We start from the raw sequence: 25,057 nt of genomic DNA, 5'->3' as shown, positions 1-25,057 counted from the left end.
AAGCTTAATGAAAATTTTGACGCTCAAAACTTTTATGTAAATTATCAGATTTTGTGATTTCATTACCTTGGAGTCATGATTGGCCAATATATCAAGGATAGTTCCTTCCATGTTTTTAGACACAAGTCTAGCACATGGCAGCCTACTGACTAGAGATATTGGGGTAAACCTAGTACAGTGTAGGGTGTCCCTGTACTCTCTTGTGTCATGTACTCATCAGAACAATGTACAACTCTTGCTTGCTACATCTTGTACATAGACCTAGTGTACTGCAGTTTTGTATAGCAATGTAACATTTTGTATTGCATGTTGTTTCAACAGGACAACAGCATCTGTAAATACACTGGAATAAATTCAATATATAAATAAGTGAAGGTGTAAGTATTTGGCAGACTGACGTGTTATTACAACAACACGGTTGGTCAGTCAGTGTGGTACTGAACTACCACTGCTGCTGTGTGATCAATGTTTAGTCACATCGGTTTCCATATCCACAAGAAATGACAAGTATAGGATTACTCATTTTAATATAAAAGTAACATTTTGCAAAATATGCAATGGATAATTTAAACATATACTAAATAACAGAATTCAATAAAATATATGTACATAAAAAAGCTTTTCTGAAAAATGTAGAAGTCTTGCTATCTAAGACTGTTGATGAATCTCAGTGTTGTGTAGGAGGGTTAAATAAAAGTTGTCACAAGGCACCATTCGCGGCGGACTCAGTCTGCTCTATGAGATATGTTCATGTAGGTTGACCTGGCCCATAAATCCATGGCCCTAACGTGTCCACAAGGCCAGGGCCTGTACAATCTTTGTACTGTATGATAAGGGAGACAACTCTCACATTTGCCGAGGACTGTTCTCCAGCATATCATTGTGTACCATATAGACAAAAGATGAGAGTAGTTTCCATCCTCCTGGTCTATGGATTAATGTGACTATCAATGTTGTTTGTGTCATTGACTAAGTTATGTGGTTGGTATGTGTGACTACAAACTAGAGTGTTGAACCCACTCAACCAGCATTCTGTGATCACGACACATAGATGATACGACACAGTTTCCTCTCACTGGCCCGAGCAGAGAGACTCCGGCTGTACTCCTCTTCGCTGTATGCGGGATACTGCTGCCTGTACTCAGATGTCCACTCAATCTCGTGCTTAGCTCTCTCGTTGGCGGCTGAATTCAATAGTGCCTGCACGCGATCCTCCTTAGTCTTCTGAGCTGACACCTCTTTCTGCTGTGCTGCGGTTGTCCTCCTGGAGTGGGCCCGAAGAGCAGCAGGGTAAACCTGGAACAGCCATCATGTCACTAACTGCTGCACCAGGAATAGTGTTAACAACATTAAAATTCACTATAACACTACATATCATACAATTGTTCATAGACTGACTGACTGAGTTTGGTTTAACGCCGCTTTTAGCAATATTCCAGCAACATCACGGCAGGGAACACCAGAAATGGGCTTCACACATTGTACCTATGTGGGGATTCGAACCCGGGTCTTCGGTGTGACGAGCCAACGCTTTAACCATTAGGCTACCCACCGCCCCCAATTGTTCATAGAGAAGTTACCAGTACATTCAACAATAGCTCAACATAAGTGTCTGGAATACCTATCAGCCGTGAATGTTTTGATGCTTCTACTAAAGTGACAGAGGCTTACAAATGTGGGCACAGATGGTAAAGTATCTTTACTGTTAGTAACAAAACAAGTTCCAGCTGAGAAAGAAAGGAAGCTAATGACAACATGACGAGGATGTCACACAAACCTGCACACACACATAAACAAGTGATAGATCATGTTTCTGGACAACCCTAACTATACTAAATACAATATTCTGCAAAATCTGACAACTACAAACTTAATACAGTAAGCTGGGCAACAAGACATGTCTAGGAAAATGGGACAGTAATGGTGGCAACATGAACTGCCTGCTATAATTAATTTGCTCACATCTGCTGTTGCTCGAATGTTGAAGGTCTTGTGTTGAGACAAGTCACGCCCAGCACCTGCCCAGCCGTAGGACATGAATGGCGCTGGATGCTGTGCTTCTGCTTCTGCTGCAGGCGTTGTTGATCTCCTCAACTTGGATAAAGTGGAAGCCTTTGACCTCACACCAGCGGATGTAGTTGACCTCTTGGAACTCTTTATTTGTGGTTGCTTCGTTCCTGACATCGGACCATGTAGTTTACTGACAGGGCAAGGAATCTTCTGTCTTCTGTCCGGTCTCCTCTGCTTCTTAATCCTTGAATCTGAATCTCAAAAAGGACACAATGTTTGCTCTTAATATTATCCAGCATAATGATGATCATGCCTTAAACATTACCACTCAAACTTACCTAAACATGAAGTTATTATTATAGATTGAAATACCATGGTGCACAATGAATGGGTAACCCCTATTACCTATTTCATGGACAGACAGAGGCATGCAGTCATGGTCATCCTGTCCGGGTCATTGATGCCTACTTAAAGACCATTGCCTGTTCTGTGCTGCTTGACAGTGTGAAAAGCGTGACAGGCCACATGTCCATATCTAAGAAGTAATTTGATTGTCGTTATTTCAAAGTTCACTTGGACATTTCTCATTCTTCATATGTGAACGCAAGGACTATCATATTTCAATGTGTTGCCAGCAGACATAAGTTGGTAGTGGGTGAATATCCAACATCAAAATGGCTACCAAAGGTAGATGTTGAAAGGATATTTGAATTATTTTCTGAAACTGATGAATGGATATTTTCACTCATAAACAAAGTAACAGTGATGATTGGATGTTGGATTCAAGATATATGGATATATCACAACTTCAGATTCTCACTTCATCTTGTAATTGTTTAACAAAACCCATCTGTCTTAACAGTAGTGTTATCATTGCTGTATACAGTGAATGAACTAAGCCAATATCCCAGCCAGACAGTACGAGGCTGGTAACGCCAGAATGTTACCAGCCCAAAATAGATTTAACCACACCAGACAATTTGCAGATCTCTGCGCATCGATAAGTGTCAGTGTTTTATTGATAATATATGTCAATGCAGTACTTTGAGCTTGTGATACGATAGTTCAATGTTCAAACAGTAATTGTCAAATCTAAATGTAAGGCTCAATTTGAAAAATAGATTTTAGGATATGGTGAATTTACTCAAATGTATGGAACATGTTATCTAAAAACTTTTACCAGACCATTGAGCTGGCTAGCTGTAAATTTAGACCGTCCGTCAGAAATCTAGCCCATCTCGGGTAATTGGACAAGCCTTATTCATACACTGAGCGACCGCCTCCATGGTGTAGTGGTTAGAGCGTCCGCCCGGAGAGCGGAAGGTCGCGGGTTCGATCCCCGACCGTGTCATACCAAAAGACGTTAAAATATGGTACTTGTTGGTCCCTGCCTGGCGCTCGGCATTAATGGGTACAACAAGGACTGGTTGGCTCGGAGTCAGTATAATGTGTCAGAGTGGGGTATTCATGCTTCACTGCGGCATGGTATCTCAGTCTCAGTGGGCTAGCACTATAAAACCAGCTTAAGTCTGGGCTAGTACAAGCAGCCGCACATTCACACGATGCATGCCGCCATATTCTCAAACCGCTGCGTAAAACCCAATTTCATCACCTCACCTCATACACTGAGCACTTATCAAACCTGCAATTTCCCAGTAAACCATCCCAAGATTCCACTTTCACCTCACCCTCATACACTGAGCACTGTATCATGTCTGTCGCCCCAGTAAACCATCCCAAGATTCCAGTGTATCACTTCAGCAGACTTCAAATGACAATACAACATGTGTCAGGCTCTTATCTTAGGTTCAACATAATTAATATCAAGTACCATTTGCACCCACTGTCAATTGTGTTTGTGAATGTTCTCTTTCTGCGGAAATAGGCATACTGTTTGACTTCTCATCATGGACCAGTGGGGATTCGGTGGGGTGATCGTCATCATCACTCCATTCGTCTCTCTCAGCCACAAGTCTCTTCTTCATCACTTTTGGCACCTGTAGACTGTCATCGTTCCCATCTGATCCACTTTCATCCCCCCTGTCACTGTCCACGCTTTCATCATCGTTTTTCTCCTCAGTGTACCAGGAGACCGGTGTGTGGGCATACTCCCTCTCTCGACGCGCTGTCCGAAAGGCCACATTCTCGTAGTAGAGAGGCAGGCTTTTCCTAAGCGCCGACACCTTGAAGTGCTTCTGATATTCCGATTTCATTTTAAGTCATACACTGCAAATAAAGGAGACAAATAACACCCATTTCAAAATCTCATCACAACAAACAACTTTACTGTCTTCCGAGAGTGAGACTGTGAAGGCCGTATCCGACATCTGACGTTTACGGCTAAATGATTAAATAACTTGGTTTGGGATCCCAATGGGTTTTTATGAACTGGGCAAGGCTAGATCCAGCTTATTGCTTCATCCTTGTTTTTTTCTATCTCAGTTTAAAGTCGGAAAATACAATCAAGATTTTTATATTAATTTCACACGACGAAGCCGGTTCAGACAAGTATAGTTCCAAGCGCGAGCATATCTACCTGCTCGTTGCAACGGACCTACAAAGATGCATTGCAAAACCGATATTAGAACAAATGTCTGTAATGACAAGTGAAAGGTTTTTTTTGTGCTACGAGCAAATCAGTGGCCTATAACAAAACAGATTTACATACCGTGCAAACACACAAGCTGTACTGTGAATATGGTTGTTTACACATTTACAGTTTGCTAGGCAGCAGCGCCCTCCTGATTAAGGAGCAGGTAACTCTTACTCTCAAACGAACCGGGGTGCTTCAGTTTGATACAGTTACGGTTCACTCTCACTTAGCCAGAATCTTCCTAAACAGGTCTTGTTAAGACAACATTGCACTTTGGCTAGGTGAGAGATGCAAGCCAGGTAATTAGCATTAGCCACTGAATCGTGAGCCTTTGTTCTAGGGCTATAGTGTATATCTACAATGCGACTTGTATGCAAGTGTGTGTATAGTTTAAACAATATTTATTCTTGTACCACTAGTAGTGTACAGTGGGATTGACAAACAGTGTTTCCCCTATATTTTAATGTCGCTCCCCAAACTAATACATATTACATCAGTCCTTCAAAGATTAGATAATGCAGTGTCCAAGTTGCTGCATCCCAGTCTAATACGACAATGTAAAATTTAGTTATTTCTCAATCCATAGTTCTGCACAATTTCGTGTCCACTAGGCTGTCCCATCGCCCAGTGTCACTAGAGAATTGGTCCATACAGCAATACATATGTGAATGGAATTTGTAAGTGTAACAGTGAAAATGTTACCTTGTCGTACACGCGTTGAGTGGTATTGGCACTGTTGATACAGACTACATGTATATGGCTCATCTGGACAAGCGTTATCAAAACAGTAACCCTGGTCAGGCAGATCCCACTCTGGCTATGTGAGAGACCACCGTTTATACCGACCGAAAAAGAAGTATCTCAAAAACAAAGGAAACGGTAGGTTATCCCTGACTGATTGAAACGCCTGAAAATAATGTTTCTTACAAAAGTGAATTTGAAGACAGATAACCTTTCTATGTTGCGTTGTCAGGAGACCGTTGGAGAGTAGGCATAATTAGTGCCGTATTTGAAACGGAGTCTTTGACTATCCGTAATTAATGTTTTATTATGTTTAGATAGTGTTCGTAGAGGGTTAAAGTATTATTTTGTTGCAGATTAATCCGATCCTAAAGCTTTTTAACCTGTAATTGTTAATTAGTTGTTTTGTTTGCCCTCATCAGTATTCCAACTACAACTAGTATATTGCGGCGGTAATTAGTTCATTGATATGTAGAGAGTCTAAGTACGTGCACATGTTCTACAGTAATAAATCCTGATATATTTACAAATGACTGACAGCATTTGTTTAAAACGTTCAACAAGTTCTAAAACAGAACCGAGAAACTCGATCGAAATACTGCGTTTGCATGTATGCAACACAGACGAAGTGACTTGTTTGAGTGGCATTTAGAAGTTGGTGTGATGAACAACGAGGAGAGTTCTATTGATATACAACTTCTTAAATATAATATGAACGACGTTTCGGTGTAGCTATTAACACCGTTATCAAGCAAATGATGCCATCATTTGTTTGATAACGTTGTTAGTAGAATATGAGCGACGTTTCGGTGTAGCTACTAACACCGTTATCAAACAAATGATGCTTGATAACGGTGTTAGTAGCTTTACTTCTTACATTATATTAAAGAAGTTGTATATCCATAGAACTCTCCTCGTTGTACAGACGAAGTGTGCAGTATGACTTGTGCAAGCTTCGTTTGCATGCCTTGTGTGTGTGCTTTATTGTGTGTATGCACGCCTTGTTGGCATCCCTTGTTTGCATGCCATGTGTGTATGCATACCTTGTGTGTATGCCATGTTTGCATGCCTTGTGTGTGCTTCATCCCTTGTGTGTATGCATGCCATGTTTGCATGCCTGGTGTGTATGCCTGTGTGCATGCCCATGTCACCTAATCGTCTGCTGGACTTGTTCAGATAGGACTTCCACCACTGATGGCTTATTCTCGTCGAACACTAGTGCTTGTGTCGTAGTACTGACGCTGTCGTGCTATCGCGAAGCTTACACAACAATCATTTCTGCCGCTCTGATGTCATCTCGTTGTTCAACTCTGTATATTCCCCCCAAATTCTACTTGAGACCAAACAGATTAAATCTTGTAGAACTGACGTATCACATGTAAGAATTTGTCCAGACTTATTGTATGTTTACATAAACTAATAAGAAAGGACCGCTGACTCTGTCACGTGTTGTTGTGATCTCTATATCGTATTTTCAGTAACTCGACATGACGCACACTGAAAGGGGAAACAGTCTTCTCTTGTTATATGTTTCAGTTTCAGATACTCCTATTCTGAGAGAAATTATTGGTCTCATGTTGTTTGTTGGCATTACATGGCACATAACAACGGACTTTTGTTCATGACACGTATCTTCACGCGATATCGTCTTTGGCTATTTGATCACAGACGCACTGACGTATTGCCCAGAGTAGTTCAGGTGGAATTCAGTGTCGCGATGGGCTGTTGGAGTAACATTGTACGATATCAGACCATCAATATACTCCAAGCGTGGCAAAACATCTAGGCGAAATTGCCTTCATTACATTTCTGAAAATCCTATCTGAAATTCCAATTCATGAGAAAAAGAAACGCATCAGTGCACAGGGGAACACAGGCAGCAGGAAGTCAAGCTGACACGTCATGATATAACTGAAATACTGACCCACGTCAAGCTGACACACCATCATATAACTGAAATACTGACCCACGTCAAGCTGACACGTCATGATATAACTGAAATACTGACCCACGTCAAGCTGACACGTCATGATATAACTGAAATACTGACACACCTCAAGCTGACACGTAATGATATAACTGAAATACTGACCTACGTCAAGCTGACACGTCATGGTATAACCGAAATACTGACCCATGTCAAGCCGACACGTCATCATATAACTGAAATACTGACTTACATCACGCTGCCACATCATCATATAACTGAAAAAAAAGCCACGTCAAGCTGACACGCCATCATATAACTGAAATACTGACCCATGTCAAGCCAACACATCATGATATAACTGAAATACTGACCTACGTCAAGCTGACACGGTATGATATAACTGAAATACTGACCCACGTCAAGCTGACACAGTATGATATAACTGAAATACTGACCCACGTCAAGCTAACATGTCATGATATAACTAAAAATACTGACCCATGTCAAGCTGACACGTCATCATATAACTGAAATACTGACCCACGTCAAGCTGACACGTCATCATATAACTGAAATACTGACCTACGTCAAGCTGACACGTCATGATATAACTGAAATACTGACCCTCGTCAAGCTGACACGTCATCATATAACTGAAACACTGACCCTCGTCAAGCTGACACACCATCATATAACTGAAATACTGACCCACGTCGAGCTGACACGCCATCATATAACTGAAATACTGACCCAAGTCGAGCTGAAACGCCATCATATAACTGAAATACTGACCCACGTCAAGCTGACACGTCATCATATAACTGAAATACTGACCCATGTCAAGCCGACACATCATGATATAACTGAAATACTGACACACGTCAAGCTGACATGGCATGATGTAACTGAAATACTGACCCACGTCAAGCTGACACGTCATGATATAACTGAAACACTGACCCTCGTCAAGCTGACACACCATCATATAACTAAAATACTGACCCACGTCAAGCTGACACAGTATGATACAACTGAAATACTGACCAACGTAAAGCTGACACGTCATCAGATAACTGAAAAACTGACCCACGTCAAGCTGACACGTATGATCATAACTGAAATACTGACCCACGTCAAGCTGACAAATACTGACCCACGGTATGATATATAACTGAAACACTGACACACATCAAGCTGACACGTCATCATATAACTGACATACTGACCCACGTCAAGCTGACACGTCATGATAACTGAAATGACCTGTACGTCAAGCATCGATATATAACTGAAACACTGACACACATCAAGTTGACACGTCATCATATAACTGAAATACTGACCCACATCAAGCTAACATGGCATGATATAACTGAAATACTGACCAACGTCAAGCTTACACGCCATCAGATAACTGAAATACTGACCCACGTCAAGCTGACACAGTATGATATAACTGAAATACTGACACACGTCAAGCTGACACGTCATGATATAACTGAAATACTGACCAACGTCAAGCTGACACGTCATGATATAACTGAAATACTGACCCACGTCAAGCCGACACGTCATCATATAACTGAAATACTGACCCACGTCAAGCTGACACGTCATGATATAACTGAAATACTGACCCACGTCAAGCTGACACGTCATGATATAACTGAAATACTGACACACCTCAAGCTGACACGTAATGATATAACTGAAATACTGACCTACGCCAAGTTGACACCGCCATGGTATAACCGAAATACTGACCCATGTCAAGCCGACACGTCATCATATAACTGAAATACTGACTTACATCACGCTGCCACATCATCATATAACTGAAAAAAAAGCCACGTCAAGCTGACACGCCATCATATAACTGAAATACTGACCCATGTCAAGCCAACACATCATGATATAACTGAAATACTGACCTACGTCAAGCTGACACGGTATGATATAACTGAAATACTGACCCACGTCAAGCTGACACAGTATGATATAACTGAAATACTGACCCACGTCAAGCTAACATGTCATGATATAACTATAAAATACTGACCCATGTCAAGCTGAAACGTCATCATATAACTGAAATACTGACCCACGTCAAGCTGACACGTCATCAGATAACTGAAATACTGACCCACGTCAAGCTGACACGTCATCATATAACTGAAATACTGACCCACGTCAAGCTGACACGTCATCATATAACTGAAACACTGACCCTCGTCAAGCTGACACACCATCATATAACTGAAATACTGACCCACGTCAAGCTGACACAGTATGATATAACTGAAATACTGACCCAAGTCGAGCTGACACGCCATCATATAACTGAAATACTGACCCACGTCAAGCTGACACGTCATCATATAACTGAAATACTGACCTACGTCAAGCTGACACGTCATCATATAACTGAAATACTGACCCATGTCAAGCCGACACGTCATGATATAACTGAAATACTGACCCACGTCAAGCTGACACGTCATGATATAACTGAAATACTGACCCATGTCAAGCTGACACGCCATGATATAACTGAAATACTGACCAACGCCAAGCTGACACGGTATGATATAACTGAAATACTGACCCACGCCAAAAGTCGACACGTCATCATATAACTGAAATACTGACACTCGCCAAGCTGACACGCCATCATATAACTGAAATACTGACCCACGTCAAGCTGACATGGTATGATATAACTGAAATACTGACCCACGTCAAACCGACACGTCATCATATAACTGAAATACTGACACACGCCAAGCTGACACGCCATCATATAGCTGAAATACTGACCCACGCCAAGCCGACATCGCCATCATATAACTGAAATACTGACAGACGACGTCAAGCCGACACGCCATCATATAACTGAAATACTGACCCACGTCAAGCTGACACGTCATCATATAACTGAAACACTGACCCTCGTCAAGCTGACACGCCATCATATAACTGAAATACTGACCCACGTCAAGCTGACACGTCATCATATAACTGAAATACTGACCTACGTCAAGCTGACACGTCATCATATAACTGAAATACTGACCCATGTCAAGCCGACACGTCATGATATAACTGAAATACTGACCCACGTCAAGCTGACACGTCATGATATAACTGAAATACTGACCCATGTCAAGCTGACACGTCATGATATAACTGAAATACTGACCAACGTCAAGCTGACACGGTATGATATAACTGAAATACTGACCCACGCGATCAAGCCGACACGTCATCATATAACTGAAATACTGACACTCGTCAAGCTGACACGCCATCATATAACTGAAATACTGACCCACGTCAAGCTGACATGGTATGATATAACTGAAATACTGACCCACGTCAAACCGACACGTCATCATATAACTGAAATACTGACACACGTCAAGCTGACACGCCATCATATAGCTGAAATACTGACCCACGTCAAGCCGACACGTCATCATATAACTGAAATACTGACACACGTCAAGCCGACACGCCATCATATAACTGAAATACTGACCCACGTCAAGCTGACACGTCATCATATAACTGAAATACTGGCCTACGTCAAGCTGACACGTTATCATATAACTGAAATACTGACCCACGTCAAGCTGACACGTCATCATATAACTGAAATACTGACACACGTCAAGCTGCCATGGTATGATATAACTGAAATACTGACACACGTCCGTCAAGCTGACTCGGTATGATATAGCTGAAATAATGACCAAAGTGGCCTTTATACAAAAGTGCATAGTCTGTTTCATGGGATATGCTCCAAATGTTTTATTTAGACACAGCATGTTCCGTTAGAACGCGTGCGTTTGACCGTGACATATAAAAACACACACACAAAGATACAAACATACACACAAACCCATCATGACTCATCATGTAACGACAATCTTACCCTGAATCCCCCTGGTGACAAACTCATCCCAAACTTGTGTTGATACAATAGACTTACTAGGGAGCCAAATGGCTGTGGATGTCCAGGACGACATGACAGCTACGCACGAAGTAGTCAGCCTCAGTCCCTGAACCGCATTATCTCCCCTTCCGCCAAGCCCCTTATGAAGTGCTAAAGCTCTAGATTGAAGCAAGTCTAGATTTCCACAGGCTCTGAATCTTCATTGTCACTGGGTGTTGTGTGACACTAAATGATTTATTTGTTTTTATCTAAACTATATATATCCAGATACTAATCGTTAGTCTACACATTGTGAACTTGTTGATGCTCTGAGCTGCCAGAGTCAGGCCGTGGAGCGGGTGACTGCCTGTATGTTGAAGTCCACGGGTAAGTTGGTGATGCCGTCCTGATACCCTTCCAGACTCGGGGTTCCCGCTCCTGGTTCCAGTCGGAACTCAAACCGCTGCAACAAGTTGGTGGCAAACAGGAACAACTCCATCATCACCAGAGGCTCCCCCAAACACGTGCGAGGTCCTGGACACAAACAATAAATCTAATGAATGAGCGAATAGTGTTTGAAGGCGCAGGCAATGATAACTCAGCGTGATGATGTGGAGATTTTTACATTACGACACAGTGCCACGCACCCTACCAGACCATGTAGTGTTTCACTTTATTTATTTATCATTTATTTATTTATTTATTTGTTTACTTACTTACTTATTTAGGAGGAGGGTGTGTGTGTGTATATATTTTGGTTTTTTTAACGCCTGGAGCCCACTGAATGAGTCTGTTAGATTTAATATTTTATGGTGTTGTTTGAAGAGCGGGTCACGGAGTACTGTTACTATGTCCATTAGTTCTGCCGTGAATAGTTTGTCTGGGAGGCAGTAGGATTAAGTCTGCCCAGAGGGTTGTGATGTGTGGGTTTTGTACCTGGGTCAAATGGCCCGTCTGTGTAAATGTGGCACTAAGTTGGCCAGTGTTCATGCATGTAAGTTAAAGTAAATAGATTCGTCAGTTGCACCTGACGAAGGGGCAAGGAATAAGCCCAGAAACGTGGTGACATACAATAAAAAAGAAGTTGTCATCCATAATATTTGCCTTTTACTTGAATACCAACTTCTAAATGCCTCTCAAGAACCTCGTTTATCATTATGTTAAGAAGGGTTGGACTTGTCTGACATGTCTGAACAGTTCTCACCCCCTCCAAACGGCATAAAGGCCGTGTTTTTGATGATCCTGCCCTCCGTGTCTATCCAGCGTTCGGGGCGAAACACTTCCGGTTGTTTCCAGTGTTTAGGGTCCATGTGGCCGGAGTAGATGTGGAATATCACAATGGTGTCGGCGTCGACGTGGTAGCCTCCGATCTCGCATGGTTTGGTCACAGCATGCGGGGGTGTCATCGGCGCTAGGAAAAGATCACTGGCAATGAAAATACGGCGAGGACATCACATCACGGACATGCGTAGAAAATGTTACCACCACTTCCGAGATGTCACGTGAGAGTGACACGGCACGTTGTGTCAACAACAAGGAGGTTCTCCCGGGGACTAACATCCACAGCCCTGCCAGTCCTTCTCCTAAAACACACATTCCCCACCACGCCAAGTTAAGTACCATGATCCAATCGTGCCTAGTCCAGTGACATACTCTGATCCACCCAATGACACACCCATATCCACCTCTTCCCCACCCATTGACACACACCGTAATCCACCTCTGCCCCGCCAAATAACACACCGTAATCCAACTCTGCCCCGCGAAAAAAACACACCGTGATCCAACTCTGCCCCGCCAAATAACACACCGTAATCCACCTCTGCCCCGCCAAATAACACACCGTAATCCACCTCTACCCCGCCAAATAACACACCGTAATCCAACTCTGCTCCGACCAATGGCACACCGTAATCCACCTCTGCCCCGCCAAATAACACACCGTGATCCAACTCTGCCCCGCCAAATAATACACCGTGATCCAACTCTGCCCCGCCAAATAACACACCGTGATCCAACTCTGCTCCGATCAATGGCACACCAACATCCACCTCTGCTCCGCCCTAATGGCACACCCAGATTCACACCTGTCCCGCCCAGTGATACGCCCTGATCCTTCCCTTCCCCCCTAAGAGACTCACCAATGGATGCCAGACGCAGGACTTCGTTGAGGGTGGCTACAATATATGTCAGCTTGTCCTTGTCCGCAAGCGTCACAGGCCGCCCGCCCCCTGTCACCTTCAGCCAGCAAGGAAGAATACAGTGTGATTTAAATACAACCAAATTGACAATTAAATTTAGCTTCAGGAAACATGCATCGTGTTTCAGATTACTTGTGTGTGACGTACCATGTACCTACCTTCTGGATTGCGTCATGACATCGCTGTTGGATGTCGGGGAAGCTTGACAAATACAGCAACATCCACTGCAACGACACAGACGTTGCCTCCGAACCCGCCAGGAACAGATCCACACTGGTACGGAACACGTCCTCTACCGCAACTGAAACACATGTCATACTACAGAACATCTGACTGCAAAACACTGGTCATCCGTCACTGACCACTCAACCGTGTACACTACATCCGTCACTGACCACTCAACCCTGTACAGTACATCCGTCAATGACAACTCAACCCTGTACAGTACATCCCTCACTGACCACTCAACCCTGTACACTACATCCCTCACTGACCACTCAACCCTGTACTGTACATCCGTCACTGACCACTCAACCCTGTACACAGTACATCCGTCACTGACCACTCAACTCTGTACACTACATCCGTCACTGACCACTCAACCCTGTACAGTACATCCGTCACTGATCACTCAACCCTGTACAGTACTGACCACTCCAACCCTGTACAGTACATCCGTCACTGACCACTCAACCCTGTACAGTACATCCGTCACTGACCACTCAACCCTGTACAGTACATCCGTCACTGACCACTCAACCCTGTACAGTACATCCGTCACTGACCACTCAACCCTGTACAGTACATCCGTCACTGACCACTCAACCCTGTACAGTACATCCGTCACTGACCACTCAACCCTGTACAGTACATCCGTCACTGACCACTCAACCCTGTACTGTACATCCGTCAATGACCACTCAACCCTGTACTGTACATCCGTCAATGACCACTCAACCCTGTACAGTACATCCGTCACTGACAACTCAACCCTGTACTGTACATCCGTCACTGACAACTCAACCCTGTACATTACATCCGTCACTGACCACTCAACCCTGTACACAGTACATCCGTCACTGACCACTCAACCCTGTACTGTACATCCGTCACTGACCACTCAACCCTGTACTGTACATCCGTCACTGACCACTCAACCCTGTACTGTACATCCGTCACTGACCACTCAACCCTGTACAGTACATCCGTCACTGACCACTCAACCCTGTACAGTACATCCGTCACTGACCACTCAACCCTGTACAGTACATCCGTCACTGACCACTCAATCCTGTACCACCCGTCACTGACCACTCAATCCTGTACAGTACATCCGTCACTGACCACTCAACCCTGTACTGTACCTCCGTCACTGACAACTCAACCCTGTACAGTACATCCGTCACTGACCACTCAACCCTGTACAGTACATCCGTCACTGACCACTCAACCCTGTACTGTACATCCGTCACTGACCACTCAACCCTGTACTGTACATCCGTCAATGACCACTCAACCCTGTACTGTAAATCCGTCACTGACAACTCAACCGTGTACACTACATCCGTCACTGACCACTCAACCCTGTACAGTACATCCGTCACTGACCACTCAACCCTGTACAGTACATCCGTCACTGACAACTCAACCCTGTACAGTACATCCGTCACTGACCACTCAACCCTGTACTGTACATCCGTCACTGACAACTCAACCCTGTACAGTACATCCGTCACTGACCACGCAACCTTGTACTGTACATCCGTCACTGACAACTCAACCCTGTACAGTACATTCGCCACTGACCACTCAACCCTGTACAGAACATCCGTCACTGTCCACTCAACCCTGTACTGTAAATCCGTCACTGACCACTCAACCCTGTACTGTACATCCGTCACTGACAACTCAACCCTGTACAGTACATCCGTCAATGACCACTCAACCCTGTACTGTACATCCGTCAATGACAACTCAATGCTGTACAGTACATCCGTCACTGACCACTCAATCCTGTACAGTACATCCGTCACTGACCACACAACCCTGTACAGTACATCCGTCACTGACCACTCAACCCTGTACTGTACATCCGTCACTGACCACTCAACCCTGTACTGTACATCCGTCACTGACCACTCAACCCTGTTCAGTACATCCGTCACTGACCACTCAACCCTGTACAGTACATCCGTCACTGACCACACAACCCTGTACAGTACATCCGTCACTGGCCACTCAACCCTGTACAGTACATCCGTCACTGACCACACAACCCTGTACAGTACATCCGTCACTGGCCACTCAACGCTGTACTGTACATCCGTCACAGACCACTCAACGCTGTACTGTACATCACTCAACCCTGTACAGTACATCCGTCACTGGCCACTCAACCCTGTACAGTACATCTGTCACTTGCCACTCAACCCTGTACAGTACATCTGTCACTGACCAGTACATCTGAGAATATAAAAGCATTCAGTGGCTGAGTTGAGGGTCATGAGTGGATTCTATGCTGAGTGTTACACCGCTGTGTTCCACCTACTTTTACCGCCCCCCTCTAACTCGGTGTTCCACCTACTTTTACCGCCCCCCTCTAACTCGGTGTTCCACCTACTTTTACCGTCCCCTCTAACTCGGTGTTCCACCTACTTTTACCGCCCCCCTCTAACTCGGTGTTCCACCTACTTTTACCGTCCCCTAACTCCGTGTTCCACCTACTTTTACCGCCCCCCTCTAACTCGGTGTTCCACCTACTTTTACCGCCCCCTCTCTAACTCGGTGTTCCACCTACTTTTACCGTCCCCCTCTAACTCGGCCTTCAGGAAGTAGTCAATAAAGTCTCTCGGGTTGTCGGGGTCAAAGTCCATCCGGTGCTCATTCACTTTCTTCAGCACGAATTCCTGCAACTTCTTGTCATTGTTAATCATCTTTTGGGCCTGCAACAGTGAAGTGTTCAACACCACAAAGTGACAAAAGCAAAGCATCTGTTGCCATGGTAATAAGGAAGAAGAGAAGCGTAATGAACTAATTCAAAAGAAGAACAGCACGTCTATCACCGTGCCAGGTTTCTATCACTATGGTAACGAGACAACATCCCTTGGTGGTTCCCACGAGTACTTACTGGTGCATCCCCCCGGATGTACTTGATCCATGGGAAGAAGTTTTCGGGGACCTGGATACCAGCGTTCCTGAACAGGAACTCAAGGTATCCCAGCAGCTTGTTGAAGTCCTTGTCTGTGTACTCAAACCTGCAAAACAGACTCGTACATCAGACACACTTGACAGCAAGGAGTGAGGGAGTTCTGGACAGCAAAGACTCGTACACCAGACACACTTGACAACGAGGAGTGAGGGAGTTCTGGGCAAAAAAGTCTCGTACATCAGACATACTCAACAGAGAGGAGTGAGAGAGTTCTGGACAGCAAAGACTCGTACATCAGACACACTTGACAGCGAGGAGTGAGGGAGTTCTGGGCAGAAAAGACTCGTACATCAGACATACTTAACAGAGAGGAGTGAGAGAGTTCTGGACAGAAAAGACTCGTATATCAGACACACTTGACATCGAGGAGTGAGGGAGTTCTGGACAGCAAAGACTCGTACATCAGACACACTTGACAGCAAGGAGTGAGGGAGTTCTGGACAGCAAAGACTCGTACAGCAGACACACTTGACAGCAAGGAGTGAGGGAGTTCTGGACAGCAAAGACTCGTACATCAGACACACTTGACAGAGAGGAGTGAGGGAGTTCTGGACAGCAAAGACTCGTACACCAGACACACTTGACAGAGAGGAGTGAGGGAGTTCTGGACAGCAAAGATTCGTACATCAGACATACTTGACAGCGAGGAGTGAGGGAGTTCTGGACAGAAAAGACTCGTACATCAGACACACTTGACATCGAGACAGAGGAGTGAGGGAGTTCTGGACAGCAAAGACTCGTACATCAGACACACTTGACAGCAAGGAGTGAGGGAGTTCTGGACAGAAAAGACTCGTACATCAGACATACTTAACAGAGAGGAGTGAGAGAGTTCTGGACAGAAAAGACTCGTATATCAGACACACTTGACATCGAGGAGTGAGGGAGTTCTGGACAGCAAAGACTCGTACATCAGACACACTTGACAGCAAGGAGTGAGGGAGTTCTGGACAGAAAAGACTCGTACATCAGACACACTTGACATCGAGGAGTGAGGGAGTTCTGGACAGCAAAGACTCGTACAGCAGACACACTTGACAGCAAGGAGTGAGGGAGTTCTGGACAGCAAAGACTCGTACATCAGACACACTTGACAGAGAGGAGTGAGGGAGTTCTGGACAGCAAAGACTCGTACACCAGACACACTTGACAGCGAGGAGTGAGGGAGTTCTGGACAGCAAAGATTCGTACATCAGACATACTTGACAGCGAGGAGTGAGGGAGTTCTGGACAGAAAAGACTCGTACATCAGACACACTTGACATCGAGGAGTGAGGGAGTTCTGGACAGCAAAGACTCGTACATCAGACACACTTGACAGCAAGGAGTGAGGGAGTTCTGGACAGAAAAGACTCGTACATCAGACACACTTGACATCGAGGAGTGAGGGAGTTCTGGACAGCAAAGACTCGTACAGCAGACACACTTGACAGCAAGGAGTGAGGGAGTTCTGGACAGCAAAGACTCGTACATCAGACACACTTGACAGCGAGGAGTGAGGGAGTTCTGGACAGCAAAGACTCGTACATCAGACACACTTGACAGCGAGGAGTGAGGGAGTTCTGGACAGCAAAGATTCGTACATCAGACATACTTGACAGCGAGGAGTGAGGGAGTTCTGGACAGAAAAGACTCGTACATCAGACACACTTGACAGCGAGGAGTGAGGGAGTTCTGGACAGCAAAGACTCGTACATCAGACACACTTGACAGCGAGGAGTGAGGGAGTTCTGGACAGAAAAGACTCGTACATCAGACACACTTGACATCGAGGAGTGAGGGAGTTCTGGACAGCAAAGACTCGTACACCAGACACACTTGACAGCGAGGAGTGAGGAGTTCTGGACAGCAAAGACTCGTACATCAGACACACTTGACAGCGAGGAGTGAGGGAGTTCTGGACAGCAAAGACTCGTACACCAGACACACTTGACAGCGAGGAGTGAGGGAGTTCTGGACAGCAAAGACTCGTACATCAGACACACTTGACAGCGAGGAGTGAGGGAGTTCTGGACAGCAAAGACTCGTACACCAGACACACTTGACAGCGAGGAGTAAGGGAGTTCTGGACAGCAAAGACTCGTACACCAGACACACTTGACAGCGAGGAGTGTTCTAGACAGAATATAATGGTATGTCACCTAAGAAGGTATAATGGGGACAGTAGATATTTAGAATGTTTGCCCTCAACGAGTACAGGAAAGATGCTGACACACTTATGACAAATTAATGATAAGTGGGATTCAACTCCACAACATTATAAGACGTGTAAGGGCCACATCGGCATCGCGAGCTTGAACCAAGATAGGGAGTGATCAAATCAGCTGACAGGAACATATTCTTACCTCTCCCCGAATACGATGTTACACATGATGTTGGATACAGCATTCGCCAGGTACGGTTTGACATTGAAGCTGCTCCCCTCAAGGGCCTCCCACGTCTCGGTTAGGATGCAACACTCCTCGAATATGCGCTCCTCCAACGACCGTTTCCCCACCCCGAGGTCTCTCAGGGTCATGACAGCGAACTTCCTCATGGAGCGCCATTGGTCGCCATTACTCCAGAAGACACCTGAACGTGAGAGTTTCATGTACGTAAAGATGTACCATGAGTACACATCAAGATACTAACCCTATGGGGCCAGTACCGTGTGTGTGTATATATAACACCATACCAGCACAGTGTGAGCATATATGAGCACGCCATATCAGCACAGTGTGTAAGTATATACCAGCACGCCATACCAGCACAGTGTGTAAGTATATATCAGCACGCCATACCAGCAGTTTGTAAGTATATATCAACACGCCATACCAGCACAGTGTGTAAGTATTTACCAACACGCCATACCAGCCCAGTGTGAGTATATACCAACACGCCATACCAACACAGCGTGTAAGTATATATCAGCACAGTGTGTAAGTATATACCAATACGCCATACCAGCACAGTGTGTAGGTATATACCAGCACGCCATACCAGCACAGTGTGTATGTATATACCAGCATGCCATACCAGCACAGTGTGTAAGTATATACCAATACGCCATACTAGCACAGTGTGTAAGTATATACCAACACGCCATACCAGCACGGTGTGTGGTATATACCAACACGCCATACCAGCACAGTGTGTAAGTATATACCAACACGCCATACCAGCACAGTGTGTAAGTATATACCAATACGCCATACCAGCACAGTGTGTAAGTATATACCAACACGCCATACCAGCACAGTGTGTAAGTATATACCAACACGCCATACCAGCACAGTGTGTAGGTATATACCAACACGCCATACCAGCACAGTGTGTAAGTATATACCAATACGCCATACCAGCACAGTGTGTGAGGTATATATCCAACACGCCATACCAGCACAGTGTGTAAGTATATACCAACACGCCATACCAGCACAGTGTGTAAGTATATACCAACACGCCATACCAGCACAGTGTGTAAGTATATACCAATACGCCATACCAGCACAGTGTGTAGGTATATACCAGCGCGCCATACCAGCACAGTGTGTAAGTATATACCAACACGCCATACCAGCACAGTGTGTATGTATATACCAGCGCGCCATACAAGCACAGTGTGTAAGTATAAATGACGTCATACCAGCACAGTGTGTGAGTATAGATGACGCCATATCAGCACAGTGTGTGAGTATAGATGACGTCATACCAGCACAGTGTGTGAGTATAGATGACGCCATATCAGCACAGTGTGTGGGTATAGATGACACCACATCAGCACAGTGTGTGAGTATAGATGACACCATATCAGCACTGTGTGAGTATAGATCACGTCATACCAACACACTGTGTGAATATAGATGACGCCATACCAGCACAGTGTGTTAGTATAGATGACGCCATACCAGCACAGTGTGTGAGTATAGATCACGTCATACCGACAGTGTGTGAGTATAGATCACGTCATACCAACACACTGTGTGAGTACAGATGACACCATATCAGCACAGTGTGTTAGTATAGATGACACCATACCAACACACTGTGTGAGTATACATGACGCCATACCAGCACAGTGTGTGAGTATAGATGACGCCATACCAGCACAGTGTGTGAGTATAGATGACGCCATATCAGCACAGTGTGTGAGTATAGATGACACCATATTAGCACAGTGAGTATAGATGACGCCTTATAAGCACAGTGTGAGAGTATAGATGACACCATATCAGCACAGTGTGTGAGTATAGATGACGCCATACCAGCACAGTGTGTTAGTATAGATGACGCCATATCAGCACAGTGTGAGTACAGATGACACCATATCAGCACAGTGTGTGAGTATAGATGACGCCATACCAGCACAGTGTGTGAGTATAGATGACGCCATATCAGCACAGTGTGTGAGTATAGATGACGCCATATCAGCACAGTGTGTGAGTATAGATGACGCCATATCAGCATGGTGTGTGAGTTTCTAAGATGCCTAGCGGTTAGAACAATCGAAAAATAAATACATTATCAGACAATAAAGGTATAGTTTTTTGATGACGTAACAATTGAATGACGTTATCCCGTCACTGCGCCATTCTAGTGTGCCCCCTCGTAATCGAACCATTTTACATTACGTCACAATGTAAGCGACGTCACGATGCATGTCAGTTGTCATCGCCTCGTACGGCCTCCTACAGTAAACTTCACCGTTGCATCCAGTGTCTTGGTTTGCTGTTGCTTCACGCAGCTAACATCACTGGTGGAAACATTACGTTTATGCTTTACGACGGTTAAAATGTGTCATTTCGACTCACAAGTTTTCAGCGACACGGTAACGTTCGTAATGTTTACATTCCCACAATGCAATTGTGGAATGTCGCTTGACTACTCAACTTCCTCTGGATGTACTGATCTAAACTTACGCTGGTAGTAGAAATGCAACGTTCTTATTGCCCCATATGGTTTACGTTAATGACAGATGTAATTAAAATAATTCAAAGAAGATATTTAATCCGAACGTAAACCGTCATCAAACTGTTATCATTTGGTTTTTCTGGTAACGTTCGTCTTAACGTAGGGGGCAGACACATCAATAGAACAGCGCGCCAGTTAGCCCTGTGCGAGGATTCTTAATTTAGGTCACCGACACCGTCGTTTGTTTTCTGCCTTAAATTAATCGTATTTATCTTTAGAAAGTATTAAATTTGGCATCTTAGAAAAGAAATACACTTCGCCCTACCACCATGTATAGGACGCTTGCGTCCGAGTGCTTTAACGTTATAATAGTTCAGGGCAAAAGTGTGTTTTATTACACTATACATGGTGGTAGAGCGAAGCGTATTTCTTAAATAGATGACACCATATCAGAACAGTGGGTGAGTATAGATCACGTCATACCAACACACTGTGTGAGTATAGATGACACCATATCAGCACAGTGTGTTAGTATAGATGACGCCATACCAGCACAGTGTGTGAGTATAGATGACGCCATACCAGCACAGTGTGTTAGTATAGATGACGCCATATCAGCACAGTGTGTGAGTATAGATGACGCCATATCAGCACAGTGTGTGAGTATAGATGACACCATATCAGAACAGTGGGTGAGTATAGATGACGCCATATCAGCACAGTGTGTTAGTATAGATGACGCTATATCAGCACAGTGTGTGAGTATAGATGACGCCATATCAGCACAGTGTGTGAGTATAGATGACGCCATATCAGCACAGTGTGTGAGTATAGATGACGCCATACCAGCACAGTGTGTGAGTATAGATGACGCCATATCAGCACAGTGTGTTAGTATAGATGACGCCATATCAGCACAGTGTGTGAGTATAGATGACGCCATATCAGCACAGTGTGTGAGTATAGATGACACCATATCAGAACAGTGGGTGAGTATAGATGACGCCATATCAGCACAGTGTGTTAGTATAGATGACGCTATATCAGCACAGTGTGTGAGTATAGATGACGCCATATCAGCACAGTGTGTGAGTATAGATGACGCCATATCAGCACAGTGTGTGAGTATAGATGACGCCATACCAGCACAGTGTGTGAGTATAGATGACGCCATATCAGCACAGTGTGTTAGTATAGATGACGCCATATCAGCCATGTGTGAGCATAGATGACGCCATATCAGCACAGTGTGTGATATAGATGACGCCATATCAGCACAGTGTGTGTAGTATAGATGACGCCATATCAGCACAGTGTGTGAGTATAGATCACGTATAGATGACGCCATATCAGCACAGTGTGTGAGTATAGATGACGCCATATCAGCACAGTGTGTGAGTATAGATGACGCCATATCAGCACAGTGTGTGAGTATAGATGACGCCATATCAGCACAGTGTGTTAGTATAGATGACGCCATATCAGCACAGTGTGTGAGTATAGATGACGCCATATCAGCACAGTGTGTGAGTATAGATCACGTCATACCAGCACATGTGTGTGAGTATAGATGACGCCATACCAGCACAGTGTGTGAGTATAGATGACGCCATACCAGCACAGTGTGTGAGTACAGATGACGCCATATCAGCACATTGTGTGAGTATAGATGACGCCATATCAGCACAGTGTGTGAGTATAGATGACGCCATATCAGCACAGTGTGTGAGTATAGATGACGCCATACCAGCACAGTAAACTTTCAAGATCCTCTATTTTGTGAAGGTCACGTTGTTGTAAACAAAGCAACTTTCAATATGCTCTATATTGTGAAGGTCACGTTGTTGTAAACAAAACAACTTTCAATATGCCCTATATTGTGAAGGTCACGTTGTTGTAAACAAAGCAACTTTCAGTAAGGTGTTTATCAGAATGGCGGGAATTGATCTAAATGATGTGGCTCGTGCCAACCTACACTCACCTTTCCCATTGAAGATCTTCTTGAGAATGTAGATCCAGTTGGGCCTGTTGATGACGTAACTGCTTTTGTTCACCAGAGTGTCTCGTATCAGGTTAGGTCCGAACACAACCACCATCGTCATCGACCCCACCTTCAGCCTGTACACGTCGCCGTACCGATGTCGCAGCTTCATCATAAACCGATAGATGTTCCTGATGCCGGCCATCTGTGGCATGTTGCCAATGACGGGGAAGGCAATAGGCCCAGGGGGTCGTTTCTTCCCATCCCTTCCCAGAAGCAGATAGCCAAGCAGCAGGGTGGACGAGAAAATGAGGGCAGTACGGGTGGAGACAGATCGTTCCTGGGGTAGAAGCGACTGCACCAGTTCCAACACAGGGGTTATGTACCCTCCTATTGTGGATAACACCGAGGGCATAGTAGAATAGTTGAACGCCTCTGTTTGCGTATATTTGAAGATGTCAGGTCCCACCGTTCAGGTCCTATACTGTTCAAGTCACACTGTTTGTACCATCTGTCTATTAGTGTTTTCGCACAGAGCGAGGGAGTGACCTTGATTTGGACAGCAGACGGGCTGTCTCAGTCACCCAGTGGCGAGGCGACCGTCCTATATTTTGACCTTTCTCCCTGAAGAGCGGCAAACATACTGTGTACTGGTGACCTGCTATGTTCGCAGCGTATCAATGGATGAATCGCCTGTTTGCTGCAGACGACACCAGACTATGCCCACTGAGTCACACAGTTGCCCGTGATATCGTATACACATTTCTCTGTAGTCGTGACCATATTGCTTCTGATAACAACGTTTTTATTTTTTCTTATCCTGACTCATGACCTTTTGCTTATCTCCTTTTCCTTTTCGAATGGCAGTGGAACGCTTGAATCCCTTGAAGTTCCAGAAGCGGACGTAAAAATACACTCACCCACGAGTTACCTCCCTTTGCCCTCGTTCCGCGCAAACAGTCATGTGACCAGCCTTACTTGTCACTCTCTCCCTTTTCGCCCAAGCGGATGGTTGGGCGAGCACTGGACTTCCTTATACGGCATTATATCCTATTTATTTAGGTCCTATTCTTCAAAATTACGCTGGATTTGGCAATAACTACTATGTATTATATGTAAAACAATTGTAAAAATTATTTGTATTTGTGTCTTTATTTCATCGTTATGTAACTTTGTTTACATTTCATGAAATCTTGCAGTGTTTGCAGGCACAGGTTATCCGTGGCTGATCCTCACCCCCAGTGCCCTTCGTGCATAAAACCATGTTCTTCCAGCCTGCGCTGTACTTAGTGTGTTGATTTATCAAATCTTAAATAAAATCAATATTTGTCTTATATCTATAGACGTGCCATGGATCGGGTGAGGAAGTCATCTCAAGTCACGGCTGATAAAACAGGAGATCAGCCTTCAAACTGTATGTTGCTTGCTACTGCTGATGTTCATAATACTGGTGCTATGTTTAGTGCGTTGCAGGGGCAATCTGCTGGTACGGGGACCGAAGAAGAGATCGGCTACAACACAGTTGACACCGACTCAAAGTAAGAAAAAGACGTCACCCTCTTCTACATC

General features: G+C 44.6%; 2 protein-coding genes across 2 annotated transcripts; both read right to left on the bottom strand.

Annotated features, from left to right (window-relative positions):
• Positions 1-510: 510 nt before the first annotated feature.
• Positions 511-4,816, bottom strand: LOC124279342. Its single transcript, XM_046715153.1, has 4 exons — positions 4,679-4,816; positions 3,842-4,236; positions 1,963-2,267; positions 511-1,296 (listed from the first exon to the last, which is right to left on the bottom strand). Exons 2-4 carry the CDS (start codon positions 4,221-4,223, stop codon positions 1,039-1,041), a joined length of 945 nt encoding a protein of 314 aa, XP_046571109.1. The 5' UTR covers positions 4,224-4,236; positions 4,679-4,816; the 3' UTR covers positions 511-1,038.
• Positions 4,817-11,055: 6,239 nt separating this feature from the next.
• LOC124279341 (cytochrome P450 2J6-like) lies at positions 11,056-24,267 on the bottom strand. Its single transcript, XM_046715152.1, has 8 exons — positions 23,489-24,267; positions 18,963-19,188; positions 16,537-16,663; positions 16,207-16,351; positions 13,568-13,710; positions 13,350-13,446; positions 12,413-12,619; positions 11,056-11,742 (listed from the first exon to the last, which is right to left on the bottom strand). Exons 1-8 carry the CDS (start codon positions 23,901-23,903, stop codon positions 11,552-11,554), a joined length of 1,551 nt encoding a protein of 516 aa, XP_046571108.1. The 5' UTR covers positions 23,904-24,267; the 3' UTR covers positions 11,056-11,551.
• Between the last annotated feature and the right edge of the window lie 790 nt (positions 24,268-25,057).

The sequence above is a fragment of the Haliotis rubra genome, unplaced genomic scaffold (genome assembly GCF_003918875.1).
Source record: "Haliotis rubra isolate DU_JTF1 unplaced genomic scaffold, ASM391887v1 Scf25, whole genome shotgun sequence".
NCBI classification, from domain to species: Eukaryota; Metazoa; Mollusca; class Gastropoda; order Lepetellida; family Haliotidae; genus Haliotis; species Haliotis rubra.
The sequence above is the reverse complement of the archived record's forward strand: the minus strand, read 5'-3'. Positions and strand labels throughout refer to the sequence as shown.

What these genes read in the sequence shown, in the direction of transcription:
- LOC124279341 (XM_046715152.1), bottom strand. Translation starts at nt 23,903, where the DNA reads ATGCCCTCGGTGTTATCCACAATAGGAGGGTACATAACCCCTGTGTTG. An exon ending in ACATCCGGGGGGATGCACCA is followed by an intron (nt 16,352 to 16,536) that starts GTAAGTACTCGT and finishes TCACTGTTGCAG; the next exon opens with GCCCAAAAGATGATTAACAA. An exon ending in GTCATGACGCAATCCAGAAG is followed by an intron (nt 13,447 to 13,567) that starts GTAGGTACATGG and finishes TGCTGGCTGAAG; the next exon opens with GTGACAGGGGGCGGGCGGCC.
- LOC124279342 (XM_046715153.1), bottom strand. Translation starts at nt 4,223, where the DNA reads ATGAAATCGGAATATCAGAAGCACTTCAAGGTGTCGGCGCTTAGGAAA. An exon ending in ATTGACAGTGGGTGCAAATG is followed by an intron (nt 2,268 to 3,841) that starts GTACTTGATATT and finishes GTCCTTTTTGAG; the next exon opens with ATTCAGATTCAAGGATTAAG. An exon ending in ACATTCGAGCAACAGCAGAT is followed by an intron (nt 1,297 to 1,962) that starts GTGAGCAAATTA and finishes TGGCTGTTCCAG; the next exon opens with GTTTACCCTGCTGCTCTTCG.